Source organism: Panicum virgatum, chromosome 2N (genome assembly GCF_016808335.1).
Source record: "Panicum virgatum strain AP13 chromosome 2N, P.virgatum_v5, whole genome shotgun sequence".
NCBI classification, from domain to species: domain Eukaryota; kingdom Viridiplantae; phylum Streptophyta; class Magnoliopsida; order Poales; family Poaceae; genus Panicum; species Panicum virgatum.
Genome location: NC_053146.1, coordinates 7,723,334 through 7,742,422, shown reverse-complemented (window position 1 = coordinate 7,742,422; position 19,089 = coordinate 7,723,334). Strand labels below are relative to the sequence as shown.

Here is a 19,089-nt window from a genome sequence, read left to right as displayed (position 1 = left end):
ACTGTGAGTTGTATTGCTCTTGCATATGAATGAATTTATCCTCTGCCCAGGCTGGGTACTGGTCTCTGCCGGGACTTCTTCGGCCTTAGCTAAGTCTAACGGGCGTCTCCCTTTTATAGCCCAAGGGGACGCGTACACAGGCGTTGAGACCCCGACAGGTGGGGTCCAACGCGGATGTATAGTATACTGCGCAGAAGGCATTAATGGTGCTACAATGGTTGAGAATCTCTCCCCTGATACGTTTCATCGCCATGTGGACTCTCTGACCGAGGAGTGGATTCAACTGTCCCGTCGGCGAGGCGTCCGTTGAGGTAGTATAGGTTGCGGCGTAGACTGTTGGGTCTACCGCGTAGGCATCATGATGGGCGAATGCGAGCCGTCGTGTTCAACTGGCGCAGCAGACTGACATGCGTGGCGTGGGCGGCGCCAGCGGCTGTACTGTGTGCCTTGATAACGCGCGATCAACAGTGCAGCCTGGCAAAAATCGCCTCGGGCTCTGCTGTGGCAGAGCGCACTTACGTCTCCCGTATTGAATGCGGTAGGTGGGCGAGTCTTTCCGAGGAAGCTTCGCGGCCGCGCGCGTGCCTGCGCCTGCGGACACGTGGCGGCTCCGGACCCCCCCCAGGAGGGGTGTTTGTTCCCTCCCCGCTGAGGGGTCCGGATAGTATATGGGGTCCGGGACCCCGTGGGAGGTCCGGGGCCCCCGGCTGTTTTAGCTGAGCGCTCCCTTCTCCGGGACACGTAACGTCACCGGACCCTTCCCTAGCAAGGAATGGGTCTGGGGCCGCTGACCGGGTGAGAAGGGCTTCGGACCGCGGGAGTCCGGCTGCTCAGGCCGTCAGCGCGTAGTCAAGGATAACTACGAGGCTCTCGCCTAGACACAGCAACACCTCTGGGACACATGGTGACACCGGACCCGTCCCCGAGTGGGAAGCGGGTCCGGGACCGTTGGTCCGGTGAGATGGAGTCGGACACCAGGGGTCCGGCTGCTCAGCTCCTTAGGGCGTAGTTACGGATAACTACGCGAGTCTTAACACAGCAAGAGGGGGTACCCTAGTCCAGAGGTACCGATAGTGGCCCCCAGGCCTACCTCGGGGGAGGTACGAACCCGCAGGTGGGGCCATTATCGTGACGTGTTCCGACGCAACCTAGTTGCGTTGGCGTGGTCATGTCGAGAGCGGGTGCTCCGGACCCACTGGAGGCCAGAGCACCTATTGCCAGGTTCAGGTACTAGAGCTCTCTCCACAGGGCGGTGAAGTTGTAGGCTTAGGGTACGGAACCAAGCTAAGCGGCTACACGGACCTCGGATCGCCCAGGGAACGAGCACCACTTCCCCGGTCCCGGCTCCTGGCGACCGTAGCGAGCGGTCTCCACCGGACCAGGCCACCGAAGTGGACTTGGGCGACCGTGGCGAGCGGTCTACCGCCGGAGCGGGCCACCAGAGTGGACTTGGGCGACCGTGGCGAGCGGTCTCCGCCGGAGCGGGCCACCGGAGTGGACTTGAGCGACCGTGGCGAGCGGTGTACGCCGGAGCGGGCCACCGGAGTGGACTTGAGCAACCGTGGCGAGCGGTCTCCGCCGGAGCTGGCCACCGGAGTGGACTTGGGCTGTCGCCATTGATCCAACGAGATACGTCACCGGACCTTGTGGTAGGGCATAGGAAACCACGCCTTATACTAGAAAGGAGTCCGGACCTCTAGGCACGGCAGCCTCGGATACTAGGGGACTCGTAACAGGGCAGTGAAGTGCGTAGGCTTAGGGTACATTACCAGGCTAAGCGGCTACGCAGAACTTCTCCACCCCAGGATACAAGCACCACTTCCCCGGAGCAGGTTCCTAGGAGTTCGGGCCGCCTTCCAGCTAGAAGGGGTATCCCAGCCTGACCACAAGCCAGCAACTCAATGTGGATCGTTAGCAACAAAGGAAAGACTCCGCACGGGAGAAGGAAACAGTCAAGCTGAAACGGATGAGTGCAATTAAGCTAATGTAAAGATAAGACTGAGAAAGCAAATCTCCTTTATTACTTGATTCATATGGTTAGTGTGGTGTATATCAGAGGTCGGGATTACGAGGGCGGACCTCTACCGCTCTGGACCACTCGCTAGTGTCGCCTGTTTGCTTGATGAAGCCAGAGGTCGGGTTTACAAGGGCGGACCTTTACCGCTCTGGACCGTACGTAGGCACCACGTCATTACAAAGGAGGAGCATTCTTAATCTTATCTAGGGGCAACCTACTGTCGCCGTCCCGTAAGACATGTACGATCCTGGGCGGAGTGGAATCGCCACCTTGGGGGTTCCTCTCAGTCGTCGGAGGCAAAGGCGACCTGGACGTGCCTGTACAACATCATCCAGCATCACCTCGGGAGCTTGCAGGGCTCTTCCCAGCACAAGAACTGTCCCATGCTCAGATAGCATGGGGACAAATTCATTGGCTTTGAATGGGAGTGGCCCAGCCGTCGTCGGCTGCCGTCGGAAGCCAGCCCGGTGGCCGCTCACAGTGAGCTGAAGCCGGCTTGACGCCCTGGCGCAGCGGAAGGACGGGTGCTCGTTTGGACGAGCACAGAGCGTGGAGAAGGGCGGTCGTTCGCCGGCTTCCCCCCGGCGCTGACACAGGGCCCCCGTACCTCGTGGCAGAGGTCGAGGCCTGTCTGCAGTAGCACCGATAGAGGCTTGAGCCAGGCGAGGGAGAAGGCGGCTGTCATCTTTCCCGAGTCACAGTCGTCGGCTCCAGGCTCCATCTTGAGAGGAAACCTTGAGCCGACGCCGTGCCGCCGCAGGGGAACCCCGGTGGTTGCTTGAGAGAAAACCTTGAGCCAACGCTGGGGTGTCGTAGGGTGACGCACAGTAGGCGTCGCCGCTGCGCGCCATGGCGCCGCTGCCGTGCGCCGCCGCACCGAGGGCACTGCCGCCTCGGTGCCGGGGCATGCGACGTAGGTGACGCCATGCCTTTCTCCATCTTCTCGTCGTCGTTGCAGAGGATGAGCTCAACCTCAGAAGCCTAGAGGTGAGCGGAGATCTGGCCTACGCCTACGCGCTCCCCACGGACAGCGCCAAATGTTGTGGTTTGTGGAGACCCATAGCTGGGTGGCGTAGTGCACCCGCCTAATCCCAGAGGGTGAGTACTCGGGGAAGCGCTAAGCGATTCGGCAGGTCTACCAAGGGAGCAAGAACACTCGAGGATTTAGAGTGGTTCAGGCCGCCGGAGCGTAATACCCTATATCCACTGTGAGTTGTATTGCTCTTGCATATGAATGAATATATCCTCTGCCCAGGTTGGGTACTGGTCTCTGCCGGGACTTCTTCGGCCTTAGCTAAGTCTAACGGGCGTCTCCCTTTTATAGCCCAAGGGGATGCGTACACAGGCGTTGAGACCCCGACAGGTGGGCCCAACGCAGATGTATAGTATACTGCGCAGAAGGCATTAATCGTGCTACAATTGTTGAGAATCTCTCCCCGGATACGTTTCGTCGCCCTGTGGACTCTCTGACCGAGGAGTGGATTCACCTGTCCCGTCGGCGAGGCGCCCGTTGAGGTAGTGTAGGTTGCGTCGTAGACTGTTGGGTCTACCGCGTAGGCGTCATGATGGGCGAAGGCAAGCCGTCGTGTCCAACTGGCGTAGCAGACTGATATGCGTGGCGTGGGCGGCGTCAGCGGCTGTACTGTGTGCCTTGGTAACGCGCGATCAACAGTGCAACCTGGCAAAAGTCGCCTCGGACTCTGCTGTGGCAGAACGCACTTACGTCTCCCGTATTGAATGCGGTAGGTGGGCGAGTCTTTCCGAGGAAGCTTCGCGGCCGCACGCGTGCCTGCGCCTGCGGACACGTGGCAGCTCCGGACCCCCCCCAGGCGGGGTGTCTGTTCCCTCCCCGCTGAGGGGTCCGGATAGTATATGGGGGTCCGGGACCCCGTGGGAGGTCCGGGGCCCCCCGACTGTTTTGGCTGAGCGCTCCCTTCTCCGGGACACGCGACGTCACCGGACCCTTCCCTAGCAAGGAATGGGTCTGGGGCCGCTGACCGGGTGAGAAGGGCTTCGGACCACGGGGGTCCGACTGCTCAGGCCGTCAGCGCGTAGTTAAGCATAACTACGAGGCTCTCGCCTAGACACAGCAACACCTTTGGGACACATGGTGACACCGGACCCGTCCCCGAGCGGGAAGCGGGTCCGGGACCGTTGGTCCGGTGAGATGGAGGCGGACCCCAGGGGTCCGGCTGTTCAGCTCCTTAGGGCGTAGTTACGGATAACTACGCGAGTCTTGACACAGCAAGAGGGGGTACCCTAGTCCAGAGGTACCCAGTGGCGGATCTAGAAGCTGAAGATTGGGGGGCTCGTCTTCCCTTTCTTCCTCCTCTTCCTTCCCTTTCTCTTCTTCTTCCTCCTCCTTTCTTTCTCCTCACTTTCAACTGACTGGAAATTGTAGGGGGGGCTTGGGGGGCTCCCATGGACTTCATGGAGCCCCCTGTGGATCCGCCACTGGAGGTACCGACACTGTTTTCTGCTTCATCCACATTATCCTTGTGACACGCATCAAACTCTCCTGAAGCAACATGGCGGAATACGGTATGCTTATGTTTTGCAGAGTTGTTCATCCAAAAGTTAACTGCCGGAACCTTTTACTCGAGAAAATTACATTCTAGCACCAATAATTTTGTTTGATAAATTTCTTGGGAACCATGTACTTGTTATTATTTCAGTATCTGTATTTTCTGTCATATATTTATAAAATAAAAATTCTCCGTAAGAAGATTGCATTTATACTGTTATTCTGCTTGCTGGCTTTCCAAATGTTCACTAGAGTAAACTCGAATCGTTGATCTTTTGGTTTTGATTAACTTCCTTGCCAAAGAATAATACATGCAAACAAAGGTGTGCCTTTCAGTGAGTAGTATATGTGTTACTTGCAAAGCTTGTGCTGTACTGCTGTTGTATATTCGAGGACAGTGACTGTATTTGTGCAAGTGCTATCCAGTCTAAAAGGACCCATATCTAGGAAAGATCTGAAACAGGGGATTTCTTCAAGGGAACGGCCCAACCGAAGAAGTGAACTGGCATAGCGAAAGCTGGCTTCTGCTTTTGTGGGAATATAATCATGGGTTAGCTGGCAAACATGGGGTCACATCTTTTTATGATCTGATTGTTGCTTGTTCCATATGTGCAACCGTGCATGGCACGGGCATGGAGTAACAGAGTATATTCTGTTTCTGTGCCTTTTGAGCTGTTGTTTTCCATGATTCTGTGCTGAGTCGCTGTGGCCTTCTCAGCTGTCAACTGTCATCAGTGCTGTGTAGATTATGGATTGTCTGGGTTATACACGCTCATTTTCTGCTTTTGTGGGTTGGGGTTGTAAGTTCTGTTTATTGCCAGTAGTTTTTTTTTTTTTCCATTTCGGAATAAGCTCTCTCCGTGGGATAGAATCGTCCAATGTGAGATGAGATGACTAGGAATTGCTCAGAGTTGATGGATTCAAGATTCAACCTCAGCATGTGCTGTTGAAAATCATATCGTGACCGAGCATTTGAATGAGGGAGTATTTATCTGCCACTTGGCTGATTAATGGGTCTAACCATGCACCTAAGCAATCGGAAGGAATGTCAGACGAACATGAAGAACTCACTAAAATTGGATGGCCATTAAACCCACTTAATAGACACAAATTTTCCGGAGCCAAAGCTAGGGAAACGTGGAGGGTGTCCGAGCTAGCTGTATTATTTCCGTTATGAACTAAACCTAGATAGATATTTAAATATCATCAAAAGGTTCGTATCCCTCCAATCAAACGCTTACGCAAGGTTTGTTGTGTCTTGGAGTTGAGTCTTCCAGTTAGTAATTTCTAAGTAGCTAATTAAAATTCTCCAAACTAGCTGTGCGCTAACGTACCGCGATCGTAGGAGGTTAGCCGCGATCATAGGAGGTAACTAACAGCTAGTACTAAGCTTCATCTCGAGCAAACACAACTACCACTAAGCTTGTCAGTTAGCTAGCTCGCAACCGCCAAGAGAAGGCTGGCAAAGTTAGGCCCTGTTTGGTTTGATGGATTTTTGTTAAAGTCCCTAGGACTTATGGGATTTTTAAACTAAACAGGTGGGACTTTTAGGGATTTTTTTAGGGTAGAGATTTTTTTGAAGAAGACCTTCATGAGGAGGTTTTTAGGGACTTTTTTCTACAATTCCACCTACTGCCCCTACCCTATTCGCATGCATGTAGGGAGAAGGGGTAAAAATGTCTTTTGAACATACCATTTAATGAGGTTTAGTTCCTTTAATTATTGAAAATAAATAGAGTGTGATTTTTTTTAAACCCAGAGTTTTTTGGAGGGGCTAGAGTCTTTTGTAAACCAAACATGTCTTTAACTCGCAACCATCCCCCAACTCGGCAATTTCGAAATTGGCAGGCAGCCAAGAGGCACCAACAACTGGCAACCGTCCCGTTCCACACTGCACGCGGCCGCCGCCAGAGCCCGACCACCAAGCGCTGCTCCACTGGCCGATGCGCCGCCGCCGCGCCTCCCCTCGCGGCGCGGCAAACGTACAAAAAATACCGTCCGGATACGGTACGCCTTCCAGCTCCCTACATCCCCTTCCGTTTCCCCCTTCCCCTCCTCCCCCCTCTCGTCGCGTACAGCTGGACGCCTCCTCCTCTCCCTCCCTCCCTCGGTCCCTCCCCATCGCTGTCGGCTGCTGCTTGCTTCGCCCGCACCCCCTCCTGGACCCCACCACACCCTCGCCTCCTCCTCGGCGACGGAGGGCCAGGGGATCCCAGAGAGCGCGGCGGCGTCGGCGGAGGAGGAGGAGGAGGGTGAGCATGGCGGCGGCGCCGTCGAGGTCCCGAGGCGACTACGACCACCTAATCAAGCTCCTGCTCATCGGCGACAGCGGTGCGTTCCCCCCTCCCCTCTCCCCCGATTCGATTCTCCGCTGCTCCGGTTCGTAGCTCGTGGTGCCGATGCTGGGGGAGTGGAGCCTGGGCGCAGCCCGCTCTCTCGCTCGCTCGCTTGATTAGCTCGATTCCCCGGCAAGTAGTGATGTAAGCTGCCGCTCGTACTCTTGCTTACCGATCCCTTCCTTCGGTTCATCGGTTGGTGGTACGGGGGCACGGAGCGGCCGCCACGGAGCACGGAGCTCGGATAGCTCGTCGCATAGCCTAGGGTTGAAGGGACAGGGTTTTGTTCGTGCCTCGCCTGCTTGCGGAGGCCTGGGTGTGTACGGAGCGCTAGATGTGTGCCGCCCGTGCTTGGAGGAGCTTCACGAGCTCTTTAATGAGGTGGATTCCGCTTCGCTTGTTGGCTGCACGGTTGCTGCTTGCTAGGCTTGTCGCGGGCGGTCGGGCGGGGAACCATGCTACACACTGGTAGGCCTTTTATGAGTCGGAGCTGAGTTTGTAACTCTCGTGGTTTAGTTCCGCTTTTCCTGGCTTTTAGGAGGCGGGAGCGGATTGGTTCGTGATGGAAATTCCGAAACGGATGCTTTTGTGTGCGTTTCTGGTGTTGTCATGCGCAGCTGTTCCAGCAATTTACACCGAAGTTGAAATCGTTGTTTGATGAGGAGTTCCATGGATGTAGTCAGCCTTATGGTAAATTGTTTAGGTTCTACGCTAGAAATTCTGGTGTCATTAAACTGGCGATGGGTGAAAATTTGCTTAATTACCAGGGTGATTTCATAAAAGGGCTCTACTCTACTTACAGTCCAGTGCGTTATAGTAGGGTGAATTTTTTGCTATTGTTGTGAGGTATTGTCTGTCTGAATTGTTGGGTGTTATCGTATTTACAGAAACACTTGCTGCTTTGTTGTACCCAATGGTCATTGATCATTGACTAGGTCCTCAATTCCTACTTGTACCAGTTTAGGTGTCAATGTTTTAGTGGTGGAAGTGTGTTATCATACATTTGTGGCAAGCGAAAATTTTGTCTAATTTGTCTAAATCCAACTTTTTAAATAGTGTGCATAGGTTTGGAAGGGGGGAAATCAATCATAATCCTGAAATGTATCACCAGTTCACCACTATGTATTTACATCTAAACTACCTGTCTCTTCAGAATTTTATACTTTTGAAACTCAACCATGTGATAGGGCCCTAGAACAGTTGCACAGGTGCATGCCGAATCCTGAAGTTTATTGCATCAAATACTCTTTGCTTTTGGTATAGTAGCTCTTATAGAACTTACAATGAACATTGACCTGTTGTTGTAAATCAACAGTTCACACTAACTATATGGGACAAGAGGAAAATCAGGACAATGATAACTATTTGTTGTTGAGACAATTTGACAAAAGGTCACATCTTGTCTCCAGATAACATATATTTTGTTGGGATATAATGTTCCCCATTCCTTTATCTTGTTTTCTACTTTCTACCAAGGCATTCAAATGAGTTAGTTGACATTATGTTTATTGGCGTCTACATCTTCTCATTTTTGTTGAGGACCTATTGACATTATGTTTATTGGCGTCTCCATCTTCTCATTTTTATTGAGGACCTAGCCAATGTTCATAATTTTCTTCATATGCATGCTAATTGAGCTGTCACCTTTGTTGATATGTGAATTGGCATATCTGTGTAACCAAGAGAAATTCATAATTTGTAGTATTTAATTAGATGGCCTTCATTTTTTTAAAAAAAAAACAATAGAACTGGTTTTATTTTCTGGAAAGTTGCTTTTATAAAACTCAAATCCCTGCACAAGCACTTCATGGCTAACAGAGGTGATTTTCACGAAGGGATTACCATGAGTATCTGTCTGACATTTGATAGGAAACTTGACATGAGAGTCAGAATCCTGTGAAGTTCATTCCTATGCTGTTGCTTTGACACACCAATGGGTTCCCATCCTTGTCAATGTGTTTTATTCTGTAATTTTTCTCTTGACCAATACAATTTGGTCGAATTGTGTATTGCAACAACCTTCTCTCGGTCTAATGCGAGTCCCCTTTTTTATTTCCAGGAGTTGGGAAGAGTTGCTTGCTCCTGCGGTTTTCTGATGACACATTCACAACAAGTTTTATCACCACCATTGGGTATAGACTCAGGCAACATCCCTTGCTTTTAGGCATTCACTTGTGGAAGTTAATATTCTAAACTTGATCTTTTCCTTCTGTTAAGCATTGATTTCAAGGTTAGGACAGTTGAGCTTGATGGAAAGCGTGTAAAATTACAAATCTGGGATACTGCTGGTCAAGAACGTTTCCGGACAATCACCACTGGTAAATGTTTTCCCTTTATACTATGATGCTGATGTGGGCTATATGTGAAATATGAAGTAAATGCTTGTAAGTTCTAAATAAACACCATATTTAGAACTCTAGTTTTAATTTTTATAAATTTATGAGTATTCTTTTTGAGTAGATGTGTCACATGTTACAAGTTTTAGTTTGTTGTCATGCTGCATATGGCATTGGTGAACAAGACCAATGTACGTTGCATGCTACGACTACTGAGATATAGCTATGATTTTAGCAGCACCACGTACTATGAAAAAATTACTTTGATCAAAAGAAGGCTCAATCAGAAAATTGTTGATTTATTTCTATCCTGAAAATATATAGTTATGGTGCTTTTTTAAGAGGAAGAAATAGAGGGAAAAAATGAGCATGGTTCCAGTGGCCAAGCCTGGACCTTGAAGCGTATACAGATAACCCTTGAAGCATATACAGATAACTGCCTAAGCCCAAAGGTTCAGCAAGTGCATACCACTACTGCTAGTCCACTAGCAGGCCTGGCCTTGGTGGCTTTCACACGAAGAGTAATAAAACTAGAAATTGGGCTATCGTGCAAGACCATATGTAAATCTTTCCATGTTTCATGGTGGTGAGCAACACTTTGCTTCTTCGACACTGAATCATATATATTTTCAAAGCTGGGTATTATAGTAAGCTGTTTATTGTTGTTGCTGCTGGTATTGTAGTTCCCCAAATGTTTAGAGTAGCAATTCATTTTGTTGATTTTAAAACAGATTTCTGATCTTTTTTTTTCTCCCCAATTTCACAGCTTACTATAGAGGAGCTATGGGCATTCTGCTTGTGTATGATGTCACAGACGAATCATCCTTCAATAGTATGCAGCATGCATGTGCATTCCCATTTGTTGACAGAAGGAAATCTTGGTTGCTTTATTAATTATCTTTTTTTAATTAACCTTAGACATTAGAAATTGGATTCGCAACATAGAGCAGCATGCATCAGACAATGTGAACAAGATCTTGGTGGGCAACAAGGTTGATATGGATGCAAAACGGGTAAATGCTTTTTTAAAATTACCTACTTTTAGGAACGCATGATGACTGTCTTTATTATCCATGGCCTAATGTGATGTTTCCTGTTAACAGGTAGTGTCCACATCTCAAGGTCAGAAGCTCGCAGATGAATATGGTATCAAATTCTTTGAGACGGTAAGCTTTCATTACTATAAGCTGAGTAATATACCTCCCAAGTCATAGTTGCTTCTGTCAACAATTCAATTATATGTTTTATGTTTATATGCAGAGTGCAAAAACAAATCAAAATGTGGAGCAGGTCTTCTTTACCATGGCAAGGGACATAAAGCAACGGTTGACTGAGACCGTTGCCGCTGCGGCTGAGGTAGCTACTCTACCCCCATTTGATCCATTGTCATATAAATCAGTCGCATCTAACACTCACCGAACCATGCAGCCCCCAACTATTCATATCAGCAGGCCAGATGCCGACCAGCCCAACCCTGCCTCGCGGTGGTCATCCTGCTGTAACACCTGATCGACACGGCGGTGAAATCGCACAGCGCCTTGTGTTTACTTCTGGTGCCAAAGCCAAAGATGTAAATTCCGCCCGGTCAGTATCTAGTGCGAACTAAAGACTAGCAATACTCTGACCACTGTGGGTGTCGTGATTCTTCAGCGAGGTGTTCCGGCGTTCCTGCTTTTAAGTTATCGCCTTGTTGTAGCCCGGTGGTGGCTCGTGCTAATGTATGCTTGCTTGGGGATTGGACTCTTCTTGCCCTGTAGCCTCCAGATCTGCCGGCCGGAACAAACGTTTCGGCAGATCTGCTCTTGTCTTGTAAAAAAACAAAACCTTGGAGAGACAGCAGTATCTGATTGTATGGGATCGTCCGTGATTGTACATTAGCGCATTGTACTATCCAGTTGTTGCTCCCATGTTCCATTGTGCATCGTATCACCCTGAGCATCCGAATCCCACCAAATGGCATCATGTGTTATATACAGAAAAAAAAGGCTGCGCACCTAATGGTGGCGTCTGTTGTTTCGGCTGCAGAAGGAACCCCAGTATGCCCTGTTTGGTTTTCTCCGTACGAGTACAAATTTTGATCAATAATTAAAAATATTAAATAGAGTCAAATTAGTTTACAAAATTAATTTCACAACTCTTGCGCTACTTTGCGAGACGTATTTAATGAGGTCTTTGATTGCACAATTAAATGATGGTTATTGTAGTATCACTGTAGCCTGTCATCAATTAATTACCGTCATTAGATTCGTCTCGTAAAATTATACTCATCTGTGAAAAAATTTTGCAAATAAATTTCATTTAGTACTTTATGCATTTATGCATAGAAGATTGTTTTTTAGCTCGAGAACCAGCCATCCGCCTCATTTGGCACGTACAGTACTATGATGATGCGCTGCTTGGTCCAACGCTGCGCAGAGGCCATCGGAGATTCCCAGCTTCTGCAGCAGGTCCTTGCTCTCCAAATGTCCGTGAGCACTGGCCACCGTGTACGTCGGCACCAGATTCTTTTAGCTATTTTTGAAAGAAGAAAACTATCATTGGAACGACGACGGTTCCGAGGAATGATAACGCCATCCGGACCCCAGATCACGTCCAGCCACCAGCCAAAACGCTATCATCATTGGTACTATTCTTCCAAGTGGCGCCCGCCGAGAAGATCGCGAGAACACCCAGGGTTTTCCTTGCGAGTTGCTACTCTGCACTGACACGAGTTTTACGTCAACTCTCGTTCCTAGCTGACTCGTCCCAGCTCCCCCGCACGCGCACAAATGGGCTTTGTTTGGTTTCTCCCCGTGCTAGGAAATTGTAGTGTCAAACAAAATTAATTAGTTTAGAAAACTAATTTCAGAACTTCCGCGCTAGTGACTCTGAAGAATCTAATAAGGCTTTTAACCGCGTGATTAGAGGATGGTTACTGTAGCATCACTGTAGCAAATCATCGATTAATTACCATCATTAGATTCATCGCGAAAAGTTACACTCATCTTTGAAATTTTTTTACAAATAGACTTTATTTAGTATATCATGTATTTAGGATTTTTTTCGAAAAACGTGCGCGCTAGAATCACAATGTGATCCAAACAAGACCACGGACTCTAAAAAAACAAGACACGCGGCACGTTTCTCTCAAGAAAAAAAAACAGGACACGCGGCACGCGCTACGGGTACGGCGCCGGAGCTGGGCCGCGGCCACGGCGGCGCAGGATCCGCGCGCCGCCGGCGGCTACTTCGATTTTCCGAGTCGAAGCTCCGTCCGGTCCGTTGGCCGAGGGGGGGCGGGCGGACAGGCACATGTGCGCCCGCGCCGCCGCTGGGTCCCACACCTCCCGCCTCATCCCGGCCCCGCAGCGCCGCGGCAGCCGGCAGGGCCGGACCGACGTGTCCGCCATGCAGCCGAACTGGAGCCGGGGCCACCGGTGGGGCTCGTCGAGCCCACGCGGCCGGAAACCGGAACGCGCGCGCGCCAGCCAGCCAGCCACGAACCGCCTGGAGGACGGTCCGATGGTGGGTCCGGTCTACTGCTCGGCTCGGCCGGCTCGCCGCCGATTCTGTGCCCTCCGGGCCGGGGGCGGGGCGGGGCGGGGGGTTGGCTGCCTGACTGGGTTCCTTGGCCGCCGCGTTCGTGGTGGCCGGCCGGCCGGCAACGGCAGGCGGCCAGGCGGGGCGGGGCCGCGGGGGTGCCGGCCGCCGTACGGAGCAGCCACCCACGGACCGGGGCCACGGGGTCCAACCCAACCTGGGCCGGATCGCGGCTTCCTTCCCGAACACCAATCGTCGTTGTCCGACCTGGTCGGCGGTCGTCGATCAAGTTTGGCTACTGTGCTCCAAATGGAAGCTTTGATTGCTTAAGCCGTGGGATCCACTCCTGAATAGGCAGCCTCCTACTCGGCTTCCAAAAGTTACTCTGAGCGTGCTTGGTGTTGGAATATAAAATGTTAGAATATCAAAATATAGGCACACCAAAGTGTGGGTATACCAATTTTTACTAAAATTTTAACAATTTTAGAATAGCACTTGGTTAATTGAACTGTTTTTTTAGCTTCAATCAAAATACTTAAATACGTGCCAAAGTTTATGAGTTTGCTCACATTTTTAGCATACCAATAGTTTAGAAGCGAACCATTCAGACCCTTTATTTATTTTAAAAAGAGGTTACTCTGTTTTCTACGAAACGAACAAATGCGCAACACCTTTATGACGTTTATGTTGTTCGCACAACTCTTAATTTTTTTATTTCATAATCTGAAGAATTAAAAATCTTATACTTCTCTGTTTTGAATTATATAATACATTTAAAACATAACTTTTTTCCAAATTTTAGTGAGCACGGAGGACAGCGTTGGGTTAACACTCGACAGGCAGATACTTACTTTAAGGTTTAATTCTCTTCCATCAAATTTCTATTAAACTAAATACTTTCCTCTTGTATAACTAAAAGAAAAATCAAACCCCTGACATGCCGCATGATCTTCTACATGGAAGTTCGGTACTTGAAGCAAGCTAGATATAGCAAGCATTGCAGTTACAGGTGGCAAACATACAACCAGCTAGCTGCAACCAAAGCAGTTTCAGTCTCGTTAACCTACAAACAGGTGGCAAATCTAATACCATGTCTGTGGTAATTACAGTAATTAGTCACGCGGTTGGATTCTCTGCGCCGCACCGAAGATCCATTCCCGCGGTAAAAAGTAAAACCGCCGAGATTTTCACCCCTCCAAGCCGTTGGCATATTTCCGACCGCCTCCCTCCCATCCCGTCACCTCCCCCGCCGCCGCGGCGACTCCCATTCCATTCCCCACCGCAACGGTCAGAGCTCGCCGCCGCCGCCACCCCCCTCCCCGTCCCCTCATGGGCCTGTTTGGTTTTCGGTAGCACGAGTAGCACAAAAATTTTGACCAATAATTAGGGGTACTAAATAAAGGCAATTTACAAAACTAACCTCACAACCCTGCGCGGCTTCGCGAGACGAACCTAACAAGGCTTTGACCGCGCGATTAGAGGATGGTTACTGTAGCATCACTATAGCCAATCATCGATTAATTACCGTCATTAGATTCGCCTCGAAAAGTTACACACATTCGTGAAAAAGTTTTATAAATAAACTTCGTTTAGTACTCCATGCATATAAGATTCTTTTCTCGGGAATCTGTGTTGTAGTTGCGCTGCTCAACCAAAGGACCCAGGTAGTATTAGTACGACCACCCGTCCCCGTCCCCCCGCAAACGGCTACTTCCTCTCTCCCTCCCTCCCCTTCCGCGCCGCCTTCTAGAACCCTCCGCCGCGATGCCGGCACCGGCGCCGCGGAAGAAGCGGCTGGTCCGCGCGGGCCTCCTCGCCGCCGCCGCGGGCTACCTCGCGTTCGTCCTCCTCTTCGAGCTCCCCCTGTTGCCCTTCTCGGGCTCGTCCGCGCTCCCCATCCCGCACCCGCGCCGCCGGGAGCTGGAGGCCGCAGCGGCAGCGGCGTTCGCGTCCCCGTCCTCCCCCGCCCGCCCCGCCAAGCCGGCGTTCCCCGCCGGCGCGCCGGCCCCGGCCGCGGGCGGCGCGCGCCCGCTCCCGGTCTTCTCCTCCCTCCTCCTCCTCCCGCGGCCCAACGGCACGGCCACCCCCTTCGACGCCGCCGCCGCCGACGCCTTCGCCGCCGCCAGGCCGCACCTCGCGCACCTGCAGGCCGCCCCGGCCCCCGCCTCCTCCGCGCCCGCGTCCACGTCGCCGGCGCCGCCGCCGGCCTGCCCGGCCTCCGTCTCCGTGCACCGGGAGCAGCTCCCCTACGACGGCGTCCGCGTGGTGGAGCTCCCCTGCGGCCTCGCGGTGGGCTCGCACGTCACCGTCGTGGCCCGCCCCAGGCCCGCGCGGCTCGAGTACGACCCCAAGATCGCCGAGCGCAGGGACGGGGAGGCCGCCGTCATGGTCTCGCAGTTCATGGTCGAGCTCGTCGGCACCAAGGCCGTCGACGGGGAGGCGCCGCCCAGGATCCTGCACTTCAACCCCAGGATCCGTGGGGACTACAGCCGGAGGCCCGTCATCGAGATGAACAGCTGCTACCGGATGCAGTGGGGCCAGTCGCAGCGCTGCGAGGGCTTCGCCTCCCGACCCGCCGAGGACACCGGTGAGTTGTCAACCTCTCTCCATCGAGCTCCAGATTTGTCGGCTTACCTTTTGTTTCGATGTCTCTCTAAAAAACTTTTTGTTTCGATGTTCTGGTTAGTTTGATTATTCGATCTAATCGTTCAATGCTCTGGCTTGCATTCTGGTTTAGTTTTTAGAATCTGAATTAGCTACAAAGATAGAGGTTGGTACCAGAATGGTTTGTTAGGTACGAAGTTGAAGTCTGTCACCTTCACGGATCTTAATCTCGTGGAATAGCGTAGCTTGGTGGAATTGGGAACTGGAGGTACAAAGTTTGCGCTGGAAACTTCTAGAAAGAGTTAGAACTGTGTTTCCAGATTTTGTAGAATGGTGATGCAAGGGGTCTGATGGCGATGTGTCCTATTTTTCAAAGTACTACGCATTGACCTGAAACCGCGTTTTAGAGCTGTTGAGTTTTGACTTGGCAACTGTGATATGTGAGAGCCAAAACTTCGTTCTCTCTCCCCCTGATTATTATCGGAAACACAAATAATTTTCCCAATACTCCAATTAGTTCCAGGCTTCCAGCTTGTTTAATTTATGCGATGATTTAGTGCTGTTAAAGCAAAGTTTGTGACCAACTGAATATGATCCATGGTTGAATGAGTCATAGTTAGCAAATCCACCACATCAATGACCAAAATTTGGTGTTCTGAGTACTTGCTCGAGTGAATGTTCCTTGCAGCTGTCAGCAATTTAGTCATTGCAATTTACCAAAAAAAAAAACGTTTCACTTGAAACTGAAGTTGAACCAGGATTTCTTTAACTTCAAGAATGCAGCCCCGAACTTTGCTTTGCAACATTGGCATATGATTCATATTATATGTCACTTTTGTGTTTCAGTTGATGGGCAACTCAAGTGTGAGAAATGGATTCGTGACGATGACAACAAGACAGAGGAGTCAAAGATGAAATGGTGGGTGAAACGTTTGATTGGCAGACCAAAGGATGTCCACATCAGTTGGCCATACCCATTCACAGAAGGCAAGCTATTTGTTATGACTCTAACAGCTGGTTTGGAAGGTTACCATGTCAACGTCGATGGGCGACATGTTGCTTCATTTCCTTACCGCACCGTAAGTTCACCCTTAAAGCATCATAAAGCTTGATGATTAGTCTTGAGGTATGCATTGCTAAGTGCTGACAGCTTATTTTTTCTGCAGGGTTACTCCCTTGAGGATGCAACCGCATTGTCCCTCAATGGAGATATTGATATTGAGTCAGTTTTTGCTAGTTCTCTACCCAATTCGCACCCTAGTTTTGCACCAGAGAGATACCTTGAGATGTCTGAGCAGTGGAGGGCCCCACCACTGCCAACTGAACCTGTTGAGCTCTTCATTGGTATTCTTTCAGCAGCCAGCCATTTTGCTGAGCGTATGGCTGTAAGGAAGTCATGGATGATGTATACAAGGAAATCATCCAATATTGTAGCTCGGTTCTTTGTGGCTCTGGTAACGTCTACCTCCTTGATTCATGTTTTTTACTATTCATTTGCGTAATTGCCAACTCTTACTGAATTAAGAAAAAAATTTAGAATGGAAAGAAGGAGGTCAATGTAGAGCTGAAGAAGGAGGCGGAGTTCTTCCATGATATCGTTATAGTGCCTTTCATTGATAGCTATGACCTTGTTGTGTTGAAGACTGTTGCGATTGCCGAGTATGGGGTAAGTGCTTTCAAGCAATTATATGTTTACATGCTAGCTGCTCTGCCATATATCCTTTGCAGGTTGATTTCGCTGATATTTATACTCAATTAATGTTCTTTGTTTATGCAGGTGCGTGTTGTCCCTGCAAAGTATGTAATGAAATGTGATGATGATACATTTGTCAGAATTGATTCTGTTCTGGATCAAGTAAAGAAAGTTCAAAGTGATAAGAGTGTGTATGTGGGTAGTATCAACTACTTTCGTCGACCACTAAGATCTGGCAAATGGGCCGTAACATACGAGGTAAATTGTTCTTTCCTCTGTAACATATGAGTGTGTCATGGAGTATCCTGCATGACAGTCTATGATAATATGAACCATAGATAAGCAGAAAATGTGCAGTTAATGTTTAGTTGCCAGCAAAAGAAAAGTCACATGATCATTTATGATAATATGTATCAGTAGAGCTTAGGCAGGTAAAAAATCCTTGCATATATTTTTTCGTAGCAAACAATGACTAGTTTGCAAGTTATGTACATATTATCACAAGCTGCCACTATTTCGCAAGCTGTTTACAGCTGTAGCTGTACTGTCCTTAGTTGTCACGTCTTTCTCTATGCCCGTTTTAATTTTCAGAAGTGGACAACAGCTCTTCTTGACAATCTAGATACTAAAAGATAGCGACATTATCCCTGAGATTGCATTCTTTTTATATGCAGGAATGGCCGGAAGAAGTATATCCAAATTACGCTAATGGACCTGGCTATGTAATTTCTTCAGATATTGCGCGCTACATTGTATCTGAATTTGACAATCAGACGCTTTGGGTAAGGTTCTCTAACTTTGCAGCTGATTGACATGAATTCTCCATCCAAACAAGCAAAATAGCGTAATGTGCGTGTCCATTTTGGTGCGCAGCTGTTTAAAATGGAGGATGTGAGCATGGGCATGTGGGTGGAGAAGTTCAACAACACACGGCGGCCGGTGGAGATCAGGCATGACGTCAGGTTCTACCAGTCAGGCTGCTACGATGGCTATTTCACGGCGCACTACCAGTCCCCACAACACATGATCTGCCTGTGGCGAAAACTGCAGTCTGGGAGCGCCCAGTGCTGCAACGTGAGATGACAATGACGAAAAAACTGCTGCTAAATTGGTTTTGGGGGCTCCGTAAGCACCTCTCGCCTATGGAACAACTGAAGATCATTGGAATTGCTGAGGATGATGAGTTCGATCGGTGGAGGGGTTGCTCTTCTGGGTTCGGTTGAGGGGTTGCTCATCTGGGATTGCGGCTCTGTGATTCGTTCATTCTTTTGGTCGGTGGCCTGTTTCAGCCACTGATTCTGACACCCTGATCGCTGTTCTTGGGGATTCTTTTATACCTGTGGATATTTATAGCTGCGTCAAACTTTTGTTGACCTAGAAATTTTGACATGGGCAGAGTTGGGTTGGTATAACGGCAGTGTTTGTGTACAGGACCTTCCTTGAGTTCGTATTTATCTTATATGGAGTCGTGTGCGTCTACTGATACTATGGCATTGCTCTTAGCATCCGGGCATTCAAAATTAAATGTAAATCATCTGCGGCAAAAGCCTACTACACAGGGATTAGTTGAAGCAGCACTTTAACGCTTGGCACAAATGGTCAAGGAGTGTTTTGCCTGGGTTTATTCCAGCTTATTCTTTCTCGTATAATACTATTGAATTAGCTGAAATCAGCCAGCTTTGCCATGAGCCTGCTTATTTTTTTTTTCTTTCAAGTGCAGTTGTGTGTCTTGTGTCTGTTTCAGGTTGTGTGTCTTGTGTCTGTTTCAGACAGAGGTTGGGAGTTTTTCAAGCTTCTATGGTATTGCCCCGATGTAAGTTTACTTGAAATTAATAAAACTTCCCTCTTTGAAAAAAATATGATACTCTTGTTCTTTGGGTTTTATGAAAACGTAGAAGTATCTATCTTCCAACATCAGGCCGAGGTCCTGAAGTTTTTGGAGATACACACTATAGTTTTGGAGCTTCAGTCTGTTGCTAAGTGACAAAGGTTTCATTTTAAAATGGACCTGCAGTATTTTATTCGTGTAATATTGGTGAAAAAAATAAACATAGTTGTCT

At 49.5% G+C, this 19,089-nt stretch overlaps 2 protein-coding genes across 2 annotated transcripts; both read left to right on the top strand.

The window, feature by feature from the left end:
• The first annotated feature begins 6,393 nt into the window (after positions 1-6,393).
• Positions 6,394-11,120, top strand: LOC120659632 (ras-related protein RABE1e-like). The gene is made up of 8 exons (XM_039937832.1): positions 6,394-6,872; positions 8,937-9,009; positions 9,095-9,195; positions 9,980-10,045; positions 10,132-10,226; positions 10,317-10,379; positions 10,474-10,569; positions 10,642-11,120. The coding sequence occupies exons 1-8, from the start codon at positions 6,485-6,487 to the stop codon at positions 10,720-10,722; spliced, it is 963 nt and encodes a 320-aa protein (XP_039793766.1). The 5' UTR covers positions 6,394-6,484; the 3' UTR covers positions 10,723-11,120.
• A 3,309-nt stretch (positions 11,121-14,429) lies between these two features.
• Positions 14,430-18,701, top strand: LOC120659631 (hydroxyproline O-galactosyltransferase GALT6-like). Its single transcript, XM_039937831.1, has 7 exons — positions 14,430-15,319; positions 16,183-16,415; positions 16,503-16,790; positions 16,874-17,002; positions 17,114-17,287; positions 17,704-17,811; positions 17,903-18,701. The coding sequence occupies exons 1-7, from the start codon at positions 14,497-14,499 to the stop codon at positions 18,110-18,112; spliced, it is 1,965 nt and encodes a 654-aa protein (XP_039793765.1). The 5' UTR covers positions 14,430-14,496; the 3' UTR covers positions 18,113-18,701.
• The last annotated feature ends 388 nt before the right edge of the window (positions 18,702-19,089 follow it).